We start from the raw sequence: 20,892 nt of genomic DNA, 5'->3' as shown, positions 1-20,892 counted from the left end.
TAATGTTTTACTTGATTCTTTTCTTGTGATTTGTTGTAGCTTGTGGCTTATAAACATACATGTTGGAGTAAACGGAGTGTACCGAGTGAATGCTACTCCCTTGTTTTCTTCTCTCTTTCCTTTCTATTAATAAATCAAGTGAATTCATGTCACCCAAGTTATACACCATCGTTTCAGTATTAACACAGACTTTAGCATCAATTTAATCACAGACTAATTAAACTTACATTAGACAATTTTATCAATCTCAATCATATATATTAAATGTTAATGTTTTAATTTAATATTGATTCTTGTGGTTGCTGTAGTTCATAAACAGATATTTGAGTAGAGTGGAGCATATCAAGTTAAGCGGGTGTAAAATTTAATTTTTTATTTTGTTGTTGAGAATAATTAATAGATTGAGGGCACGGTACGTGGCCTGAGATCTATTTTGCTCTCAAGGACGGGACGGTAGTATTAATTAATATTTAGTCATACGGTCCGGGAACAAAAATCCAGGAAACTTGCACTCCATAATTCTATATCTTATTCACAAGTGGGTTTTGTTTCTATATATAAATGATCTTAGACGTACTGGATATATAATTAATATGCCGGCCACTAGTTCATGTGATGCTACATGCCACTAACTTCACAAAACTTAGTGGTATTTTATGAGTTACTTTTTCCTTCTTTGCTTAGCGTGTGAGACAGGAAGACTTCACATATTTATCACAAGTCTTTGTTTAATCTCAACAACTATATATAGTCAATGTGATAATTATATCTGAAGACGCTACTTGCCGAGTTGAGTTGAAAACTAGTCATTCTTAAATATCTTCTTCGAGGGTTTTTGTTTTCCATTAAATTCCACCTCTGTTGTTGTTCTGCCTTTGTCATCATATGTAAATATCTCTTAGATATACTTTTGCACAATTACAATTTTTAGTGCATTAGTTGCACCGTACATTTTCGATATTCATCTTCAAACTACATATGATGAGAAATAATATCCGCCTAATTCCTAAGTTCTCATCCTTCTCTCTTCTGAAATTTTAGCTTTAGGTCTCCTATCGAAAATCCTATGAGTTAGTGTGTTTGGCAGTGGTTAATAGGGCTAGAAATTGTAGTTAATAAAATTAATTTTCTTTGTTTCGTTCTTGTTGATGTGGAGAATTATAGGAGGGTATATAATAATTACCCTGTAAAATTGGTGATTTGAAGGGTAAAGTTTACATTCAGCGACTAAGATTTAGCTTCCCAGCCGACTCTTTCCTTATTTTTGTCTCAAAAGCACATCCAATTTTTATCTCTCTCCGATCACCACTAATATTTAAATTATTTTCTCTGGCTAATTTTTTCATTAACCCAATTTTTTTATTGGAGAACAATCCAAAGCGTCCCATCTCTTTTTATTTTATTTTATTCACATGGAGTGTTCGGGTCAGCTTGCGCGCATCTCTACTAATCCCCACAAGTTCTGAAGTTAATGACCAGGTAAATCTCCAGTGACTATCAATATTAGCAACCACAAGACTCAAACCTGAGATCACATGGAAAACAAATCCCTTGATCCAAGCTCTTATCAATAGGCTACATATTGTATGGTTAAAGCGTCCCAACTCCTAAAATGTATGCATGTGTATTTTATCGCTCAGTTTAGTAGCATGTAATTAATATGATGGAATTGTGTGAATAATGTAATTAATTTCCTTCATTTTGATTGTAAATTAAAATGCCTTGATTAAAAAAATTCATGAATTTCAGCTTTGCTCAAACCGGTTTTAAATTAGTAAAAATGTTGGTTTGACTTGAATCCAAACTCATTTAAAGAATTATTTTTAAAAAAATTATTTTAAAAAATGTCATTTTAACTAAATTGATTAGTTTGAATTGATTCAATATAATCCAAATTATTTTATGAGCCAATACCTCAATTGAACCTGACATTAGAGATATAGCCAATACAGTTCATCGAACAAAATTTTGTGAGAGAATGTCATTCATGAATGAGTTGTGAGAAATATTAGAGATAGCAACTAGCTAGCCAGCACAATATATATATATTTTTTTATAAACCGATATATATTGGAATAAAAATAGAGGGCAAGAATCCCACTAAACACCAACTTGACCACACGATAATAAATAAACATCGGACCCGATCAGTGCTACAACAGGATTGCACAAAGAAACGTGAAAACAGATAGCTAGAACCATTACATTATAACACCAATTTCAATAATGTTATATTTCGACACCAAAAGAGATGTGAAAATAACATTTTTATTTCATGTTAATAATTACTCCTGCATTCGGATAACAATATAATATTGCCGATTGAAATAATAATAACGATGGACGGTGACCTTTTTTCCGAGATGATATTGTTTTTAATAAACAAGTGGTGCCACTCTTGGCACACGAACTGGAAAGTCATCAATCTCATCCATCCAAGGATTCTTCTCTTTTGCCGGATCGATAGCTCTTATAGCACGCCACACGGCACTGTTGCACTTAAATCCTGAACCAAAACCTATTTGCCAAATTCTGTCCCCCTTCTTGATCCTTCCCTTGGCCTCGGAGTACGCCAATTCATACCACAAAGAACTGCTAGAGGTATTTCCAAACCTATAAAGAGTCATTCTTGATGGCTCCATATGCCATTCAGTGAGCTCAAGATTTTTCTCAAGCTCATCCAACACACCTCTTCCTCCCGCGTGGATGCAGAAGTGCTCAAATGCCAACTTGAAATCAGGAATATATGGTTTTATCTTCATCTTGAAGATTTTTTTGGCAACTAAGGTTACAAAGAATAGAAGTTGCTCGGAGACTGGAAGAACTAATGGGCCCAGAGTGGTTATATTCGTTTTAAGGGCTTCTCCAGCTATAGCCATTAGGTCTTTTGAGAGAGAGACACCAACTCTTTGGGTGTCAAGATCCTCTCGTTGCAAGACACAGTTGAAGGACTTATCATCTGCACCCTTATGTGTACGTACAGTACGGATAAGTTGATACTTTGAGCGACGGCGATCAAATGTCCGGTTGGATAGGAGGACTGCGGCTGCTCCCATACGGAAGAGGCAGTTGGTGACAAGCATCGATCGGTCATTGCCAAAATACCAGTTGCGAGAAATGTTCTCGGTGCTCACCACTAGGGCATAGGAGTTGGGATGCACCTGGTACAATGAAGTGTCAATCCTTGTAATTATTATTACTTTTATTATATAAAGGAAATATTTAAACCCGAGACCTTTTGACACGTAGATTTGAAATATGTACAAACTCATGCTTAATTTTAAGAATATCATACATATGTGCAAATCATGCTATATATCAACCGTACCGTCGTCAAATCATTCAAATTAAATTGCTAAATCCAAAGGCGGCACCTTAAAAACCGTAAAAGTTTGCCATTTGAAGTAACAAACCTGTAAAAGGTCTTTGGCAAGATCAATAGAAATAAGTCCTGCACTGCAGCCCATACCACCAAGATTATAGCTCAAAATGTTCCCTCTAAGCTTGTAGTGATTCACAACTCTAGCTGAGAGAGACGGCGTGGGATTGAACAAACTGCTATTCACCACAAGTATTCCTATGTCTCTAGGCTTCACCCTTGTTTTGGCCAAGAGATCATCAATTGCTCCGAACATCACCATCTCTGTTTCCCTCAAGGATTCAGCCATGGACTGGTCTGGCGGGACACGCATCAAGCCTATTGGAGCGTAGGTCATTTCACCATAGCCTGATTTCTCTAGGATTTTCTTTTGAAAAGCTAAGCTTTGCTCTGTGAAAATCTCGGACGCTGCAGATAACTGCATGAAGAGTTCTCTAGATGCTATATGAGCTGGTCCGGGCTTGTAACATGAAAAATCCACCAAGTAAACTTGTCTTGGACGGCTCATGAAGTAGAGTGTAGCAGTAAAAACAATTGAGGTTGAGGAAAGAACTACTGTCACAAAATTGAATTTGAGTTGCTTCCAAAGCTCATCAACTGTGAATGTTGAAAGATGAGCAAAAATCACGCAAAGTACTGGCATGAGCATGAGGTACGTGGCATTGGAAACCAAGTAGTGGTAACCAAGTTTCACATATTTGAGCTGAACAGATAAAAAGAAGTTTGGTAAGTTGTTTTTCTTCCTCTCGGGTAGAGGTTGAGACAACACAGATTTGTTTTCCAGGTTTTGTTTCTTCTCATCTGCCATATTCTACCAGTACCAATGAAGTTCAATTGGCAACACCTCAATTCAGTGATCAAAGTCCAAACCTTCGGTGTCATTTATATACGAGTGGTGTACCTTTTACTGCATTTTTTATTTATTTTTTACCATAGTTATAAAACTTTGCCAACCGGATAGATTAATGTAGGAAATTCAAAATTCAAAATTCAAAGCTTGAATCGGTTCAGGTTGCTAGTTGAATTTACCAATTTTGACCAGCTAAAACTCATTTAGCTATGATAGGTTTTTAATAATTCAGGTTATCCGGTTCAAACTCGACCGAGTTAATAGCCCAAAAAAAAAGCACTCAATATGTCCACGAGATTATAGGAGTGTTAACTATTGCAGGTTTCCGTGCTTTTTTAAAAAATTAATTTTTTTATTTTGAATTAAATTTATTTTATGTTTTTTAAATGGTTTTAATATGTTGATATTAAAAATAAATTTAAAAAAATAGATAATTTTAATATATTTTCAAATAAAAAATACTTTAAAAAAACCATTAACACAATTTAAAACTACCTATTTTAATGATGACGCAATCAGTCGTCACAAAACAATTATCCTTCATATTTTCAACAATATGTGAAGAAACTCGAACTAACCCTTCGAGTGAAAGGGACAGGGGAAGGGTATGTTTATTTTTTTTGGGTAATGAGTGTTCTGTTGAGTTTAGCTCGGGGAATAAAAGATGCACGGCAAGCAGAAGAATGGGAAATTAAACTTAAGCTAGGCTGAAACGATTTCATCACAATCCTTTTTTTAACCTGTGGGACAAAACCACGTCGTCCATCGTCCATCGTCCATCGTCCACCGTCCACCGTCCACCGTCCACGTTTTCTTTTCTTTCAATAAATACGTCCTGGTAAGTTTGTTTCTTGGACATGCCTAGGACTGTCAATTCATTCAAAGACTTTGGTAGTTCTTCACTGCCGACAACAGGCTTGCCGAAGAAATCGATCCTTATTTATTCTACCCGCATGGTCCAGTCCTGCTGTGGCTCGGTCCTGGTAGCAGTAAGGGGGGACTATTTCAGCTGTTTCGTGTAAATATTACCTAAAATTATATTATATTATTCAATATATTATAATCACTTTGGACCCTCTTACTAGTTATCTAGATACAGATTACTTCGACTGTAATAATATAATGATGGACTTGTTCTTACTTAAAAAAAACACCTTGTTAAGCATGTAATGGAGGGTAGAATTGTTCTTTTCTATAGATGTATTTGGTATTAAAAAAATAATTAAGAATAAAATGATCAGTTCGGATTTTACTAGGGCATGATAAGGTTATCAAGCCCTAGGCGTTGGGGTATGGTATGACTATCAGACACCTGACGCTGAGATTAGGCATGACTGTCATACCATTGGGCCTGACATTGCAGCTGAATCTACTTAAACTTGAGTTAGACAAATTTAATATTAATATTATTATTATTAAAAATATTATTATTATAATTAATATTATTAATATAATAATTAATAAATTTGAAAAAATATTATTAATATTGAAAAACAACCATAGATTTCATTTGATGGGTAAAATTAAAAATTATTATTATTATCATTAATAAATTTGAAAAAAAAATCTTAATACTATTAAAGGAAAAACATAAATTGGATTTGAAGGGATTAAAAACTATAAGAACTTGGGTCAGACGAGTTTAATATAACTATTATTATTGTCGCACCCTCGCGGCGGAGCGCGACGTCGTGGCGAACCCTCGATTGATTTCGGGGCTTTTGTTTTATTGTGAATAAGGGAGTCGCCACCTAATATTATGGTCACTAGGAAACCTAACTGGTCTTTCAGAGATTCTAAGGCAAGGGACTGGTTGCATAAAGGGAAGGTATTAGCACCCCTAGTACGCCCTACCTAAGGTAAGCTGCTTGGTGTTTAGTTTGTCTTATAATTGCTATGGTGTTGGTGTTTTCTAATCCCATCAGTTTTTCTAAGTTTCTAACTAAATTTATTAAGACAGAAATCCAAGGAGATTTCATGTGCTTTAAAAACTCATTTTTCCCTTGGTATTTCAAGAGTTTGCAACTCGTAAATCGCAAGGAGGAGGGACAAAAAATTTAGAAATCTAGGGTGCTTTAAATGCCTATTTTTTCCTTAGTGTTTTATACTCTCACGGTTTGTAAACCGTGGAGTAAAAAAAAAATTGAAATGTCCTCGATTATAATCAAGGCTTCTTTCAAGGATGTGTGCGGATTTATTATTTCTAGAAAATTATTTTGGATATTTACCACTCTGGGTTTCTTTATCCAAATATTAACAGTGAATAATAACAAATTATTCCCAATAATATTTTGGATATTCGTCCTTTAAGGATTTCTTTATCCAAACATTAGCGGTGAATAATAGATAAATTCCCCCCAAAATAAGATTTTTATATTTTTTAGAATATTGGCCAATACCCTTTGGAGTTTTAAAAACATGTTGTAAAATCCAGAAATGCAAGAAAACAATTTTTTTGTTGTGTTTAAGAAATCCATGCGAAAACACATTTTCAAAACTTCCAATATTTTTTGTATATAAAAAAAAGTTTAAAATATGTTAGGGTATTGGCCGTATGCAACACACAAAAAACATTTTTTTATATTTTTTTATCGAAAACACAAGCAACGCAATTAAACACAAAAGAAAAATCGCAATAAAAGCTAAAAGCCGTCATATATTGTAAATCCCGAGAAAAACCAAGGCTGGATTAAATTAAAGAAAATAAACTAAACTAAAAAGAAGTGGGGGCAAGAACGAATACACTTAAAGAAAATGGGGCCTAAATGCAAATAAGAATAATTATAGAGCATAAATACTCCTATTCTCACCAAAAACAGATCTGCAGCTACGTAAAGAAAGAAAAGAGGGAGTTTTTATATCTATTTTTACAAATCAAGAGAGAAACACCAAAATTTCAAGAACCCATCCCAGATTGAGGGTTATAGGTAAAATAAACCCTGGTGGGAAAGGGATTAACAAGAAAAAAATTGAACAAGAAGAGAAGAGGGGAGGGTCGGCTGTCATTAGAAAGAAAAGGAGGGATCGAAGCCTTGATTCGCACCAGGTAAGATATTCTAAACCTGGTCTTATGAGTCATTTCAAGTCGATTATGAATTGAAGCCTGGATGTTAATTTATATATTGAGTTCTTAGACTTGAATTGAGGAAAAAGTAAGAGTTGTTAAAGTAAAGAACTTCATGTGTTGTGTGTAAATGGAAAGGTTGATGAATCTGGACAGTTTCGTCTCTTGACCTTCAAAGAGATTTTGGGTAGGAGAATGAAGGAATTAGGATCAAGTTCCTTCATAGAAATTGTAGTTTTGGATGTTTACTAACTAATGAAATTGGTCTTGCTCAATTTGGAGTCATAGAACTCCAGTTATGGGTCACCAACCGAGACTGGGTCATGACAGACCCTATAGGGTAGTAGGTCTGGTTCATTGATGAACAATTTTGACTGTCTTAGAGGCAGAACTGGGTTCTCCTCAAAACATAGAACTTATATCCTCATGTCTTACCTTTCCAACGCCATAAATTTCACTTGAATCGGAGTCTATAACTTCAGATATAGTTAAAAATCTGAGGAGAGGTCAGACAGTAACAGTTCAAAAACAAGACAGTAACAGTTCGATGTTTAGACAGTAACAGTTGGACAGTAACAGTTCAATGTCTAGACAGTAACGGTTTAAAAAAAAGACAGTAACAGTTCAATGTCTAGGCAGTAACAGTTCAATGTTTAGACAATAACGGTTCAAAAATAAGACAGTAACAGTTCAAAAATGGACAGTAACAGTTGAACAGTAACAGTCCAAGTGTTTGTTAATGAGCGATTTTGACTATCTTAGAGGCAGAACTGGGTTCTTCTCAAAACATAGAACTTGTAGCCTCATGTCTTCCCTTTCCAACGCCACCAATTTCGCTTGAATCGGAGTTCTATAACTCCAGATATAGTTAAAAATCCGAGGAGAGGTCAGACAGTAACAGTTCAAAAATGGACAGTAACAGTCTAAGTGTTTGTTAATGAGCGATTTTGACTATCTTAGAGGCAGAACTGGGTCCTTCTCAAAACATAGAACTTGTAGCCTCATGTCTTACCTTTCCAACTCTATAAATTTAGTTTGAATCGGAGTTCTATAACTCCAGATATAGTTAAAAATCTGAGGAGAGGTCAGACAGTAACAGTTCAAAAATGGACAGTAACAGTTGGACAGTAACAATCCAAGTGTTTGTTAATAAGCGATTTTGACTATCTTAGAGGCAGAACTGGGTTCTTCTCAAAACATAGAACTTGTAGCCTCATGTCTTACCTTTCCAACACCATAAATTTCGCTTGAATCGGAGTTCTATAACTCTAGATATAGTTAAAAATCTGAGGAGAGGTCAGACAGTAATAGTTCAAGTGTTTGTTAATGAGAGATTTTGACTATCTTAGAGGTAGAACTGGGTTCTTCTCAAAACATAGAACTTGTAGCCTCATGTCTTACCTTTCCAACGCCACAAAGTTTGCTTGAATCGGAGTTCTATAACTCCAGATATAGTTAAAAATCTAAGGAGAGGTCAGACAGTAACAATTCAAAAATGGACAGTAACAGTTGGACAGTAACAGTCCAAGTGTTTGTTAATGAGCGATTTTGACTATCTTAGAGGTAGAACTCGGTTCTTCTCAAAACATAGAACTTGTAGCCTCATGTCTTACCTTTCCAACGCCATAAATTTTGCTTGAATCGAAGTTCTATAACTCCAGATATAGTTAAAAATCTAAGGAGAGGTTAGACAGTTTCAGTTCAAAAATGGACAGTAATAGTTGGATAGTGATAGTCCAAATATAAAGAAAGGAATGATAACTAGGATTGGACAAAGAACGACAGTAATAATGAGTGAAATGAGAAAAACATAAAGTACTAAGAAATGACTGAAAGAAAGACTTATTGGTTGTTGATATGGTTATTATATAACATATCCTTGAGTGAGGAAAATTTATGAGATAAACCTGTGATTTGCAGGAGGGACCACAGACGTGGTGCAACAGCAGCAACAGGGGAGCACGAGTAGAACTTCTATTGCAGGTAGGTGATTCACACCTATGCTTTCTAGTTAAATTCCATGATTTAATATATTTTTTGATGTGAAATGTGAATTACTGAATGTATGTGTATTCAAGGTGAAAAGTTGTTATGTGAATTGCCAAGTGATGAAATTATCACTGACAAAGGAAATATGAGAAGTGTGATTTGAGGCATAAACTAGCATACATTGAGTGTATGCTAGGATCCCGGGTAAGGGGATCACGATGTATTGTCTAGCATACATTGAGTGTATGTTATGATCCCGGGTAAGGGGATCGTCACGAATGGACTAGCATACATTTAGTGTATGTTAGGATCCCGGGTAAGGGGATCTCCACGTATTGGCTAACATACATTCAGTGTATGTTAGGATCCCGGGTAAGGGGATCACCATGTATTGGCCAGCATACATTTAGTGTATGTTAGGATCCCGAGTAAAGGGATCGCCTTATATCGACTCCTATGGGGTGGTGATGACGATACCAGTGAAATTGCAAAAGTAATCACGTTGATCTTATAAGGTTTGGAATGAAGGTTGATAGTGGCAGAGGGAACGGTTATTAATAGTTTGAATAAGGAAGAGATTTTAATAAAAAAAAAAACTAGAAGGGAGAAGTAAATGAAATATGAATGCATGTTACCCTGTTGAAATTATTAGATATTCATATTGTTATATTTATTGTGATATTCACCTTGCAATAATATGTATTTTGTTTCAGGATCATCGCATGCACGACAGGAGTAGATCTTAGCTTATGTTCCCTTCTTGAAATCTAGGTTCTAGGGAGTATACCCTTGTATTTTGTAAACATGAAAATGTTTGTATAACTTAATTTGTATAATAAATATTTAAACTTGATTGGATGAATTTAACGCTGTAGTTTATATAACTATATTTCATGTCTATGTATTTATATTTATTTAAATTATCCATCCATAATGATATTTTTGTTATATAATGCATATCATAAATATTATAGTTGATAGGTGTGAGTATAATTGTGGAATTGAAACCCAGGATGATTGGGTCGGGAATTAAGTTATGAGATGCGAACTGTTAGAAGTGTAAACAAGTTACATATCGGTAATTTGGGACCTTCCGGTATAGGGGGGACTCCGTCGAAATTCCGGTAGATGTTAATACGAAGACCATGAATATGTATATACAAAAAAAAAAGAATTTTTTTTTTTAAGTACTATGTTTTTCTATTGACATGAGATTGTTGTTTTATCCCAGAAATGGGGGATGTTACATATATATTCTAAGATTTATAATAAGCTTAAAGCAATAATAATAAAAATTTCAAAGCCAACTTAATGCGCAGATAGCCAGAATAAAAACAAAAAAAAAAACTGGGAGAAATCACTAAAAAAAAAACAAAGACCGGCTGATTTCTTCTCCAACGGGTGTAAGGAAAACAAAAGGAAAGTCCCTAAATGTAAAAGTTCCTAAACATGAAAGAAAAAACCTTTTTTACATGGGTAGCAACTGAACTCAAAAATCATGAAAAAAATAAGAGGCAAGCGTTGGTTTTTCTAAACAGAAACCAATTATTTCAGAAGGAAGAAAAGCTTTACAACCGAATGCTTAGTATAAAAATAACAAAGGAGGAGAGATTGGGGCTTATACATGCCGCTCCTGTTTGCAGAAAATGAAACCAGGGACCAAAAAAATCACAGCTCACGCGTTCTTCCTTGAATACCGTCGCCTGCCTCTCTTGCGTGTTCCTTCAAACTGCAGCTCCTGTTTGCAGAAAATAAAACCCAAGGCCGAAAGACACAGCTCACGCGTGCCTCCTTGGCTGCTGGTAAATGACAGACGAAAATAGAGATGCTGAAACGGACAAAATATTTCAGCTATGTGCTGGTAAATGACTGGTTTCCCCGTCGCCTGCCTCTCTTGCGTTTTCCTTCTCTTTCTTTTGCCGTGTTTTCTCTATCCTCTCCTCTCTTTTCTGCTCTCTCTTTGCTGCTATTTTTTTTTCCGTTTTTTGTCTCCTTTTTATGCTCTCTCTTTTCTGCGTTTCCCCCCCACCTTTAGGTCAGCAGCCGAGGCTTCTATATAGCCTATACACAGCTTTATTTAGGAAACAAATATTACATTAACTCTAGGGTGTATTCTCGGGTGAGCAGAAATAGGAAACCAGAATGTTTGATTCTGATTTTGTGATCAGCAGTGATTTCTTTCCTAGTTAGAGGATGGTGTGGCTCTTTTCTTTCCTTCCATAGGGCTAGCTGCTCCCTTTGAAATGAGGCAACAAAAACGTGGTCTTCAGCTCCAAAAATCAGGCGTGATGAGAAAGGAAAACAGCAGAGAAAAAAAAAGGAAAGAAATTAGATGGAGGGTGCAGCTGCAAAGTCCTATTTTCCTTATTCGGTGTGGTAAAAATCCTGTCATTTATGATGATCCAGCCCCCCTCTCCAGCTTTCAATGTCCTTCTTCAATTCAATCCCTCAATTTAGCACATTTTGATTCAGTCCTTGGTTAAAAAAAATCCTTCGAATCAGTCCTGTGAACTTGGGCAAAAATCCTTCTCGCGGTCAGGAATCCCTGCTTTCAACACTAGATATTCAAATGGGAATATCTTGAGCTTTTGTTATTGAAATCAAGCAATTCAAAAAGCCCAAATTCATCTACGTGTCCCGGACTACAACTTAAATGAAGGATTCAAAGTGAGATAAATTCGTTTTGAATAACAGAATTGCAACCAAACTCGGCTGGAAACCTTCTCGCGACAAGATTCTATGTTTTCACGCTAGATTTCAAACAGGAATATCTTGAGTTTCTGATATCGGAATCAAACAATTCAAAAGCTCAAATTCATCTACGTGTCCCGGACTACAAATTTGATGAAGGAGTTGAAGTGAGATAAAATCATTTTAGAGAACAGAATCTGCTAGTAATCTAGTTGGTCAAAAAGGTTCTTGATCTGACGATGCTGAGCATCCGAATCTGACTGAGAATTTTCCCTAAGAACAATGATCCCTAGGACCTAATAAAGGTGTACGCCAATTTTTTAACATATCATGAGTGACAGAATATACCTAGGATGGTCAGATATCGTACGAAACCGAGTCAGAATCAGAGCCTAAGTTGGAACAAAAAATTGCGACAACAACAGAACCATTTTTTTATGCAAATTCTGAGGGATTTTTTCAACTTTAAAGACCAGATAAAAAAGGAATGAATTTGGCATTATGAAGACTTCTGATCAATCTAAGAAAACCTGATGATTTTGGCAGCAAAGGGGAAGGATAAAGAGAGCAGAAAACAGCTCAAACAGGGTTTCGAAAAAATATTTCTTTCATTTGCTTTTGTCAATCTTCCAGCAAACATAGGGTCCAGAAATGAGTATTATCATTAATAAATTTGGAAAAAAATATTATTACTATCAAAGAAAAACCATAAATTTTATTTGAAGAGATTAAAAACTATAAAAATTTGGGTCAAACAAGTTTAATATTATTATTAATATTACAAATATTATTATATTCATTAATATTATTAAATTTTAAAAAATATATTATTATTATAAAAAAAACATAAATTTGATTTGAAGGGTAAAATAAATTATTATTATTATTTTCATTATTAACTTGAGTTTGACATCCCCTTCTAGACCTAATTAACTTGGGGCTGAAAAGGCGCGTCAAGCCCAAGTTGTTCAGGCTCTTGGGTTCGGCGTTGCAACCTGCCCAAGGTTCTTGGGCCTGGCCTTGCAGATCGACCCATGGCTCTTGGATCTGGTGTTCGGGCCCGCAGCTTTTGGGTCTAGCATCCGGATCCAAGGCTCCTGGGTCTGGCGTTTAAGATTAAAGAAAAACCATAAATTTGATTTAAAGGGATTAAAAACTATAAGAACTTGGGCCAAACAAGTTTAATATTATTATTAATATTAAAAATTTATTATTTGTATTATAAATATTACTATTGGTATTATAATTAATATTATAAAAATTACTCATGGGTCCGGGGTTGTAGCCAGACTCAAGGCTCTTGCCAGTCCTGCACCCAAAGCTCTTGGGTTTGACGGTGCAACCAGACCCAAATCCAATTCTCTTGGGTCTAACGCTGCAGTTAGACCCAAGGCTCTTGGGTCTTATTTTTTTATATATTTTTTATGCCAAAAAAATGTTGGCTCGCAACGTAGAGCGGGCCACCTAACTAGTACAAAACTAAAAGGCATTAGCTTTTTACATTAGCTAAAACACTGTGCACTATTTCATAACCTGCTGTGGATTAGAACAATGTAATTTTTGAAAATTTTCACTTTAATCTCTGAACTTTTATTTTGCGTGATTTGGATTTTTGGAGCCTAAATTAGCCTTCGATTGTATTTTTATAGGAAGGAGGATTGAATTGAAAGCTAAGGGACTAAAGTGAAAATCTCGGGTAGCATTGGGAGAGGGTTGAAAGTTTCATTGAAACATTCATTTTAATCCCCAATATTTTTTTGGTATAAAGTGATTGGTACCTTATATTTCAAAATAATACACTTTGATACCTAACTTCATTTTCCTCTTTTTTCAGTCTTTTTTTGTTGAGAGGAGAGAGAGGGAGTCCTCGGATTCCGGTCTAGAGAGAGAAAGTAGCTATTGGGGAAGATTCTGATAACTAAAATGGTTGATTTTTGTGTCAAAAGATTTCATATGATGAGGGGGTTACGTTTATGTATTTGTTTTTACCTTTAAAGCACCTAAAACAACAAATCTGAGCTCGGGAAGAATTTTTGTTTCGAGTGGATTTTGTGGTGGTTTTTTGGCTTTTTTGTTGCAATAGATTGGTTTAACAAGGTCTCTATGGTGTTTTCTAGGTAGGAATGAGCAAAAAAACCAAAAAAACCGAACCGTGAAAAAAAACTAATTAGAATTTTTAAAAAACCAACTGGTTCGGTTTGGTTTTATAAGCCTAAAACTGAAAAACCGAGCCGAACCCAAACCAAAAACCGAGCCAAATCAGAAAAAACAGAGCCAAACCAAACTGAAACGGGTCAGTTTGAACCGGTTTTTGTTCTAAAATAACCGAATCGAATTGAAATCGGTCGGTTTGAACCGGTTTTGGTATTTCAAAAAACCGGTTTGGTTACTTTTTTTGATAAAAATCGAACCGAACTGAAAATAATCACCCCTATTTCTATGTGTTTTGGGTAAAAAATAGGTTGAAAATGAGATTTTTGGGTGAAAAAACGACAGACCTTGTTCTTCCAGCCATCACAAAGGCCGTATTCTAAGATGGAGTAAGCGACGCATTATTTTTTTGAAATATTTGGGGCGAACGACGCGTTGTCCACCCCATTAAACTTTAAAAAAGGGCATGTGTTTAGGCCTGACATTGCAGGCCCAAGTGCAGGCTGTTGGTTCATTAGGCTAGGCGTCGGGCCTAGCTTACTAGACCTACAAGCTTCTGGCCTAGTTCTTTTATATATACATATATACTTTTTTTTTGTTTTTTTTAAATAATGCATCATTTGTGCATACTTTTCCAAATAAATTTTTGGTTTATGTTTTAATTAGATTGTGATTATTTTTAAATGATATTGGGTGTATTTCGTTTTTAGAGAGGTGAGTATGATTCATCTTTGGTTTTTTCTTAATTTTATATAGATTATTTTTAATATTGATTTTTTATAAGATTTTTAATATATGTAGCTTTGCAATATTCTTTTTATATATATATTGTTCAATAAATTTTATGTGTGTCGGTTTCTATTACAAATTTTATTTGTTTTTCTATTACAAACTTATTTTGATAGAGAAATTTATTAAACATGACCAAGTAAATTACCTGTGTTGTGATGTGAGATATCTTTATCTTTATTTTTCGCTTGGGTTTCTCAAGTCATCTTTTTTTTATTTATTGTTTATGATTTTTTTTGTCATTAATTTACACAATGTTTATTAGGTTGTTTAATTAGAGTCGTGCATAAGTTTTTCGATATATATATATCATGCCACCTTTTGTTTTGAGTTGTTCAAACAATGTCTATGTTAGATTGATTTCTCTTTATATTTTACAATTTGATTTTTATATGAAATTCGAGACAGTTTATGCAAGTTTTTTGCATGCTACTTATTCATTGCTTGAAAGTAAATCATATACATTTTTAATGTTATCTGCTCTTGGTTGCATGCTTAGAAAACACTTTTTTTTTCAATTGTCTCATAATTAAAAGCAGCGCATGTTTCTAAAAGTAACCTGCAGCAACGTGCAGGCAATCTATTTAGTATAATCTAAACTGCGTGGGAAAAATAATATGCAAGTCCATAGTGTTTTTCCCATTTTTCATATATATATAAAGCATGTGGGGTGTACAGTCGCATTGTTCGCCCCCTCATCTATAGACGACATTGTTTATTTTTTTTAGGTTTGGTATAAATTTGAGGGGGGTAAATATTAAACCCGATTGAATTCATAATTCGGGTTCACCTTAAATAAACTAAAGCGTGTGTTGTGAACATTATACAGACACACTGTTCACCCCCTCGCGTTTTACTGTGGACGACACTAGTCATTGTTTTCTTTTTTAAGGTTTTTCTATAAATTTAAGGGGAAAATGTGTGAGGTAAATACTGTGCAGCCGCAATGTTCATCCCCTTATGTTTTACCATGGACAATATTGTTCACTTTGTTTTAGGTTTGCCATAAATTTAAGGGGAAAAAACCGGTTGAGTTCATGGTCTGGGTTCACCCCACAAGTTTTAATGTGGACGACACTATTTACTCTTTTTTTTTGTTAAAGAAAAAATATATTTTTTTTTTTTTATTTTTTAAAATTAATATTAATATTAATCTTAATTTTATTTTTATTTTTAATTTTATTTAGATTAATATCTCTTCTCTCTTTTATGTTATTTGGAAAGCCTATTTGAAATGATAATTATTTTTTAGTTATACATTTAATTCTTGATGAGGTTTTTATGATTAATCTATATTTTTTTAATCTTTTGTATAGATGAAATTTATTTTTGAAAATAAAAAGAAATTTATTTTCAAATAATATTTATAATATGTACAACTTTACATATTATTTTTTTTCTTTTATTTTATTCAATCAATTTAATATGTGTGTTTATTTTTATTATCGTTTGATTGGATAAAAAAATTATTTTAATTAATATATTTAGCAAACACAACCGCCTAAATGTCACATCTTGCAAAATTAAATATTTTGATCTATACATGTCTTTCAATTTTTCCAGTTTTTATATTTAGTCATCGTTTATGGTTGTTTTTTTTTTCACTTATTAATATACACAGTTCTCAATTTATTTGATTGCATATATGTATAAATATTTTGATTTTCACTTAGAATTTTTTTAAAATAAAAAACATGTTGAAAAAGTCTATAAATTTTTTTATTGAGAAAAAAAAATCTAAACTACTGTAAATGCGGGCCAAATATCTAGTATATATTAATGCATGTAATGTCTTCTCTAGAAGAGTTAAATGGATTTTTTTCAAGAAGTGTTATTTTTCACGAGCGTATTTTATTTTTATCTTAATTGTCTTTTCTAAAAAATGACTAAAGATAAGGTGATAAATCAATATTTTTAACTTAGTTAAGTGTTGAGCTCAGATATATATAGGTCCGGCGAGCTACCAGATTTATTATTTTTAGATTCAACCAAGCGTTGAACCCATGCTCTTTTTTTACGCTTAGAATCTTAGATTCTATTATTAGACCATGAGTCAAAGATATTTTACTCCCTAACGAGTCAAAAATATTTTACTTTTACTTTGACACCTTCCATTCAAAAAGAGACAAGTCATATGTGCTATAAAAAAGACCATGAAAATCCTTCAAGAGAAGTTTCAATTTTTTCCGGACTCCCTATTAGATATTTATTATTGGAATTCTTTTCTAAAATATAATTTTACTTTATATCCAACTATACTTACTTAAGTTTTAGAAGTCTTCAAATTCATCAAAAAAAATCTTTTACAGGGATTAAATATTAGCCACAAGCCATTTTGATTAGAAAAAATTAATCAGATAACCATAGCTAGAAAATTGATCAATTATCTAATATATAATCCTTGACCCACAATCTCATGATGAAATATTTGAACCCCATCAGAAATCATTTTTAAAAAATATTGTGCGTGGGCACCAATAATTCATTTGTACTAGTGTGGTTGGGTACTTAAAGGTTTTTACTATTAAAATGACTTAATTTTCTTATACATGAAGACAATCGTACAAAATAAAAATTTGAGTTTTGGAGTTCGGTTACAAGTAAATTAATCCCAAAAGCATTCTATATAGTATATTTAATTTTAAGTGGTATTTTGCTGTTTTATCAATTGGTTCGAAGCTAGATATTTGAAGTTTCGATGATATATTATGGACCAAAAGCTAGGTTTGAATGAAAATATTATAATTATTTAAAGTAAATTACTTTATAATATTCACAAAAGATATATAAAATCATGTTATAAAAATATTGTAATTTTTTCTTGAATTCAAACCTAAAAATATGAGGTAAAAAATAAACTGGTTTACCACCTAAACCAATACGAGAAAGATAGCTTTTTTGTTTTTTTCAAATGTCCATGAGTGAATATATCATTCTTTGTCAAGGATCGGGCTCTCCTTATATTTAAGAGTAACACAATCATATTAGAAAATCTAAAATCATTATTTTTTTAAAATTAATGATTTAAATTTCATTTCACTAGCTTAATGGGCGGTTGCTAATGATTTATAAATTAATGTTTTATAACACTTAGGTAATCTTGATGTTGTGCATTTGTATCCATAGACTATCGACATTAATTTAATTTACAAATGCCTATGTGGTTGAACGATCCCTTTGAGCTCTAATATTGAAAAATCTATTTTCTTGTATCTAACCTCTATTTTGTTTTACGAGGCTTGTTGCTTTCCTTCCCCAAATGCCCTCTTTATAGTTTAAGATGGGCTCATGCTGTTTAAAGCCCATAATAATTAGGTTTAGATAGTACTTGAATCTTTTAAGGTAGACTCATGCTGTCTAAGGCCCATAATGAGATATTCATAAATGATATGCTAAATACTTTTAAATTTAAATTCACTCTCCAGATAGCATGTGCATTTATACACACGCTTGAGTAATCTTTAATATATCGTATTTTTAACATAGTTATTAAACCCGGCCCGGGGGTTGACCCGGCCAAGGGGCCGGGTCCCGGGTTTCAGGGGTCAACCCGGGTCAACTCGGGTCAACCTGGATTAACCCGGAAAAATTAAAAAAAAATAAAGTTTTAATATTTCATATGAAAAAATCCATGTAAATATAGATTATACATATTATGAAGTTTAAAAGAATATTTTAAAAAGTTTTTTATCCCATATTAAAAAGATATTATGTTAAACTTTTAAGTTAAAGTATTTAAACTAAAAAAGTTTTTTATCCCACATTGAAAAAACATAACTTTTTCCTTGGAAACATAGAGTATATATACTAATGGGTTTCAAATCCCACATTGAAAAAACATAACTTTTTTCATGGAAACATGGAGTATATATATTAAAGGGCTTCAAATCCCACATTGAAAAGATACTATGTTATCCTTTTAAGTTGAAGTATTTAAACCAAAAGGTTTTTTATCCCACATTGAAAAAACATGGTTTTTTTCATGGGAACATAGTGTATATATATGAAAGGGCTTCAAACCCCACATTGAAAAGATACTATGTTATCCTTTTAAGTTGAAGTATTTAAACCAAAAGGTTTTTTATCCCACATTGAAAAAACATGGTTTTTTTCATGGGAACATAGTGTATATATATGAAAGGGCTTCAAACCCCACATTGAAAAGATACTATGTTATCCTTTTAAGTTGAAGTATTTAAACCAAAAGGTTTTTTATCCCACATTGAAAAGACATGGTTTTTTTCATGGGAACATAGTGTATATATATATGAAAGGGCTTCAAACCCACATTGAAAAGATAATATGTTATCCTTTTAAGTTGAAGTATTTAAACCAAAATGTTTTTTATCCTACATTGAAAAGACATGGTTTTTTTCATGGGAACATAGTGTATATATATATATGAAAGGGCTTCAAACCCCACATTGAAAAAAAATACTATGTTATCCTTTTAAGTTGAAGTATTTAAACCAAAAGGTTTTTTATCCCACATTGAAAAAACATGACTTTTTTCTTGGGAACATAGAGTATATATACTAATGTGTTTCAAATCCCACATTTGAAGGGAAAAAATGTCCGGGTTCGCCTGGGTCTCGTCCGGGTTCGCCTGGGTCGCCCGGGTTTGGCCGGGCTGTTGCCACAGCCGGTCTTTTGTTAAACCCGGACCGGTCCAGCCACCAGACCTTAAAAACCGTAAAAGTTTGCCATTTGAAGTAACAAACCTGTAAAAGGTCTTTGGCAAGATCAATAGAAATAAGTCCTGCACTGCAGCCCATACCACCAAGATAATAGCTCAAAATGTTCCCTCTAAGCTTGTAGTGATTCACAACTCTAGCTGAGAGAGACGGCGTGGGATTGAACAAACTGCTATTCACCACAAGTATTCCTATGTCTCTAGGCTTCACCATTGTTTTGGCCAAGAGATCATCAATTGCTCCGAACATCACCATCTCTGATTCCCTCCAGGATTCAGCCATGGACTGGTCTGGCGGGACACGCATCAAGCCTTTTGGAGCGTAGGTCATTTCACCATAGCCTGATTTCTCTAGGATTTTCTTTTGAAAAGCTAAGCTTTGCTCTGTGAAAACCGCGGACTGTGCAGATAACTGCATGAAGAGTTCTCTAGATGCTTTATGAGCTGGTCCGGGCTTGTAACATGAAAAATCCACCAAGTAAACTTTTCTTGGACGGCTCATGAAGTAGAGTGTAGCAGTAAAAACAATTGAGGTTGAGGAAAGAACTACTGTCACAAAATTGAATTTGAGTTGATTCCAAAGCTCATCAACTGTGAATGTTGAAAGATGAGCAAAAATCACGCAAAGTACTGGCATGAGCATGAGGTACATGGCATTGGAAACCAAGTAGTGGTAACCAAGTTTCACATATTTGAGCTGAACAGATAAAAGGAAGTTTGGTAAGGTGTTTTTCTTCCTCTCGGGTAGAGGTGGAGACAACACAGGTTTGTTTTCCAGGTTTTGTTTCTTCTCATCTGCCATATTCTACAAGTACCAATGAAGTTCAATTGGCAACACCTCAATTCAGTGATCAAAGTTCAAACCTTCGGTGTCTTTTATATACGAGTGGAGTGCTCGTACTGCATTTTTTTTTATTTTTTTTACATAGTTATAAAACTTTGCCAACCGGATAGATTAATGTAGGAAATTCAAAATTCAAAATCGGTTCAGGTTACTAGTTGAATTAACCAAGATTTTGACCGATAAAACTCATTTAACTATATATGATAGGATTTTAATAATTCAGGTTATCCGATCCGGTTCAAACTCGACCGAGTTAATAGTCCAAAAAAAAAACACTCAACATGTCCACGAGATTATAGGAGTGTTAACTATTGCAGGTTGCCGTGTTTTTTTTTAAAATTAATTATTTTTATTTTAAATTAAAATAATTTTATGTTTTTAAAGGGTTTTAATATATTGATATTAAAAATAAATTTAAAAAAAATATATAATTTTAATATAT

The 20,892-nt window shown here is 33.7% G+C and overlaps 1 protein-coding gene and 1 long non-coding RNA gene across 3 annotated transcripts in view; one reads left to right on the top strand and one right to left on the bottom strand.

Annotated features, from left to right (window-relative positions):
- Window positions 1-2,252: 2,252 nt before the first annotated feature.
- LOC18102505 (3-ketoacyl-CoA synthase 11) lies at window positions 2,253-20,424 on the bottom strand. Of its 2 annotated transcripts, none has more exons than XM_052456603.1 (2): window positions 19,635-20,424; window positions 2,253-3,161 (listed from the first exon to the last, which is right to left on the bottom strand). In XM_052456603.1, exons 1-2 carry the CDS (start codon window positions 20,406-20,408, stop codon window positions 2,376-2,378), a joined length of 1,560 nt encoding a protein of 519 aa, XP_052312563.1. In that variant the 5' UTR covers window positions 20,409-20,424; the 3' UTR covers window positions 2,253-2,375. The 2 variants fall into 2 exon arrangements, with proteins under 2 accessions (XP_052312563.1, XP_006378377.1); XM_006378315.3 differs by lacking the exon at window positions 19,635-20,424 and adding an exon at window positions 3,414-4,269.
- LOC127905886 (uncharacterized) overlaps window positions 2,736-20,892 on the top strand; it is a 96,575-nt gene continuing 78,418 nt past the window's right edge. The window contains exon 1 of the long non-coding RNA XR_008060377.1: window positions 2,736-2,882. This is a non-coding gene — a long non-coding RNA (uncharacterized LOC127905886). The remainder of the gene's footprint in view (window positions 2,883-20,892) is intronic.

Source organism: Populus trichocarpa, chromosome 10 (assembly GCF_000002775.5).
Source record: "Populus trichocarpa isolate Nisqually-1 chromosome 10, P.trichocarpa_v4.1, whole genome shotgun sequence".
Lineage (NCBI taxonomy): Eukaryota > Viridiplantae > Streptophyta > Magnoliopsida > Malpighiales > Salicaceae > Populus > Populus trichocarpa.
Note: the sequence above shows the minus strand (reverse complement) of the source record. Positions and strands in the feature narration are given on the sequence as shown.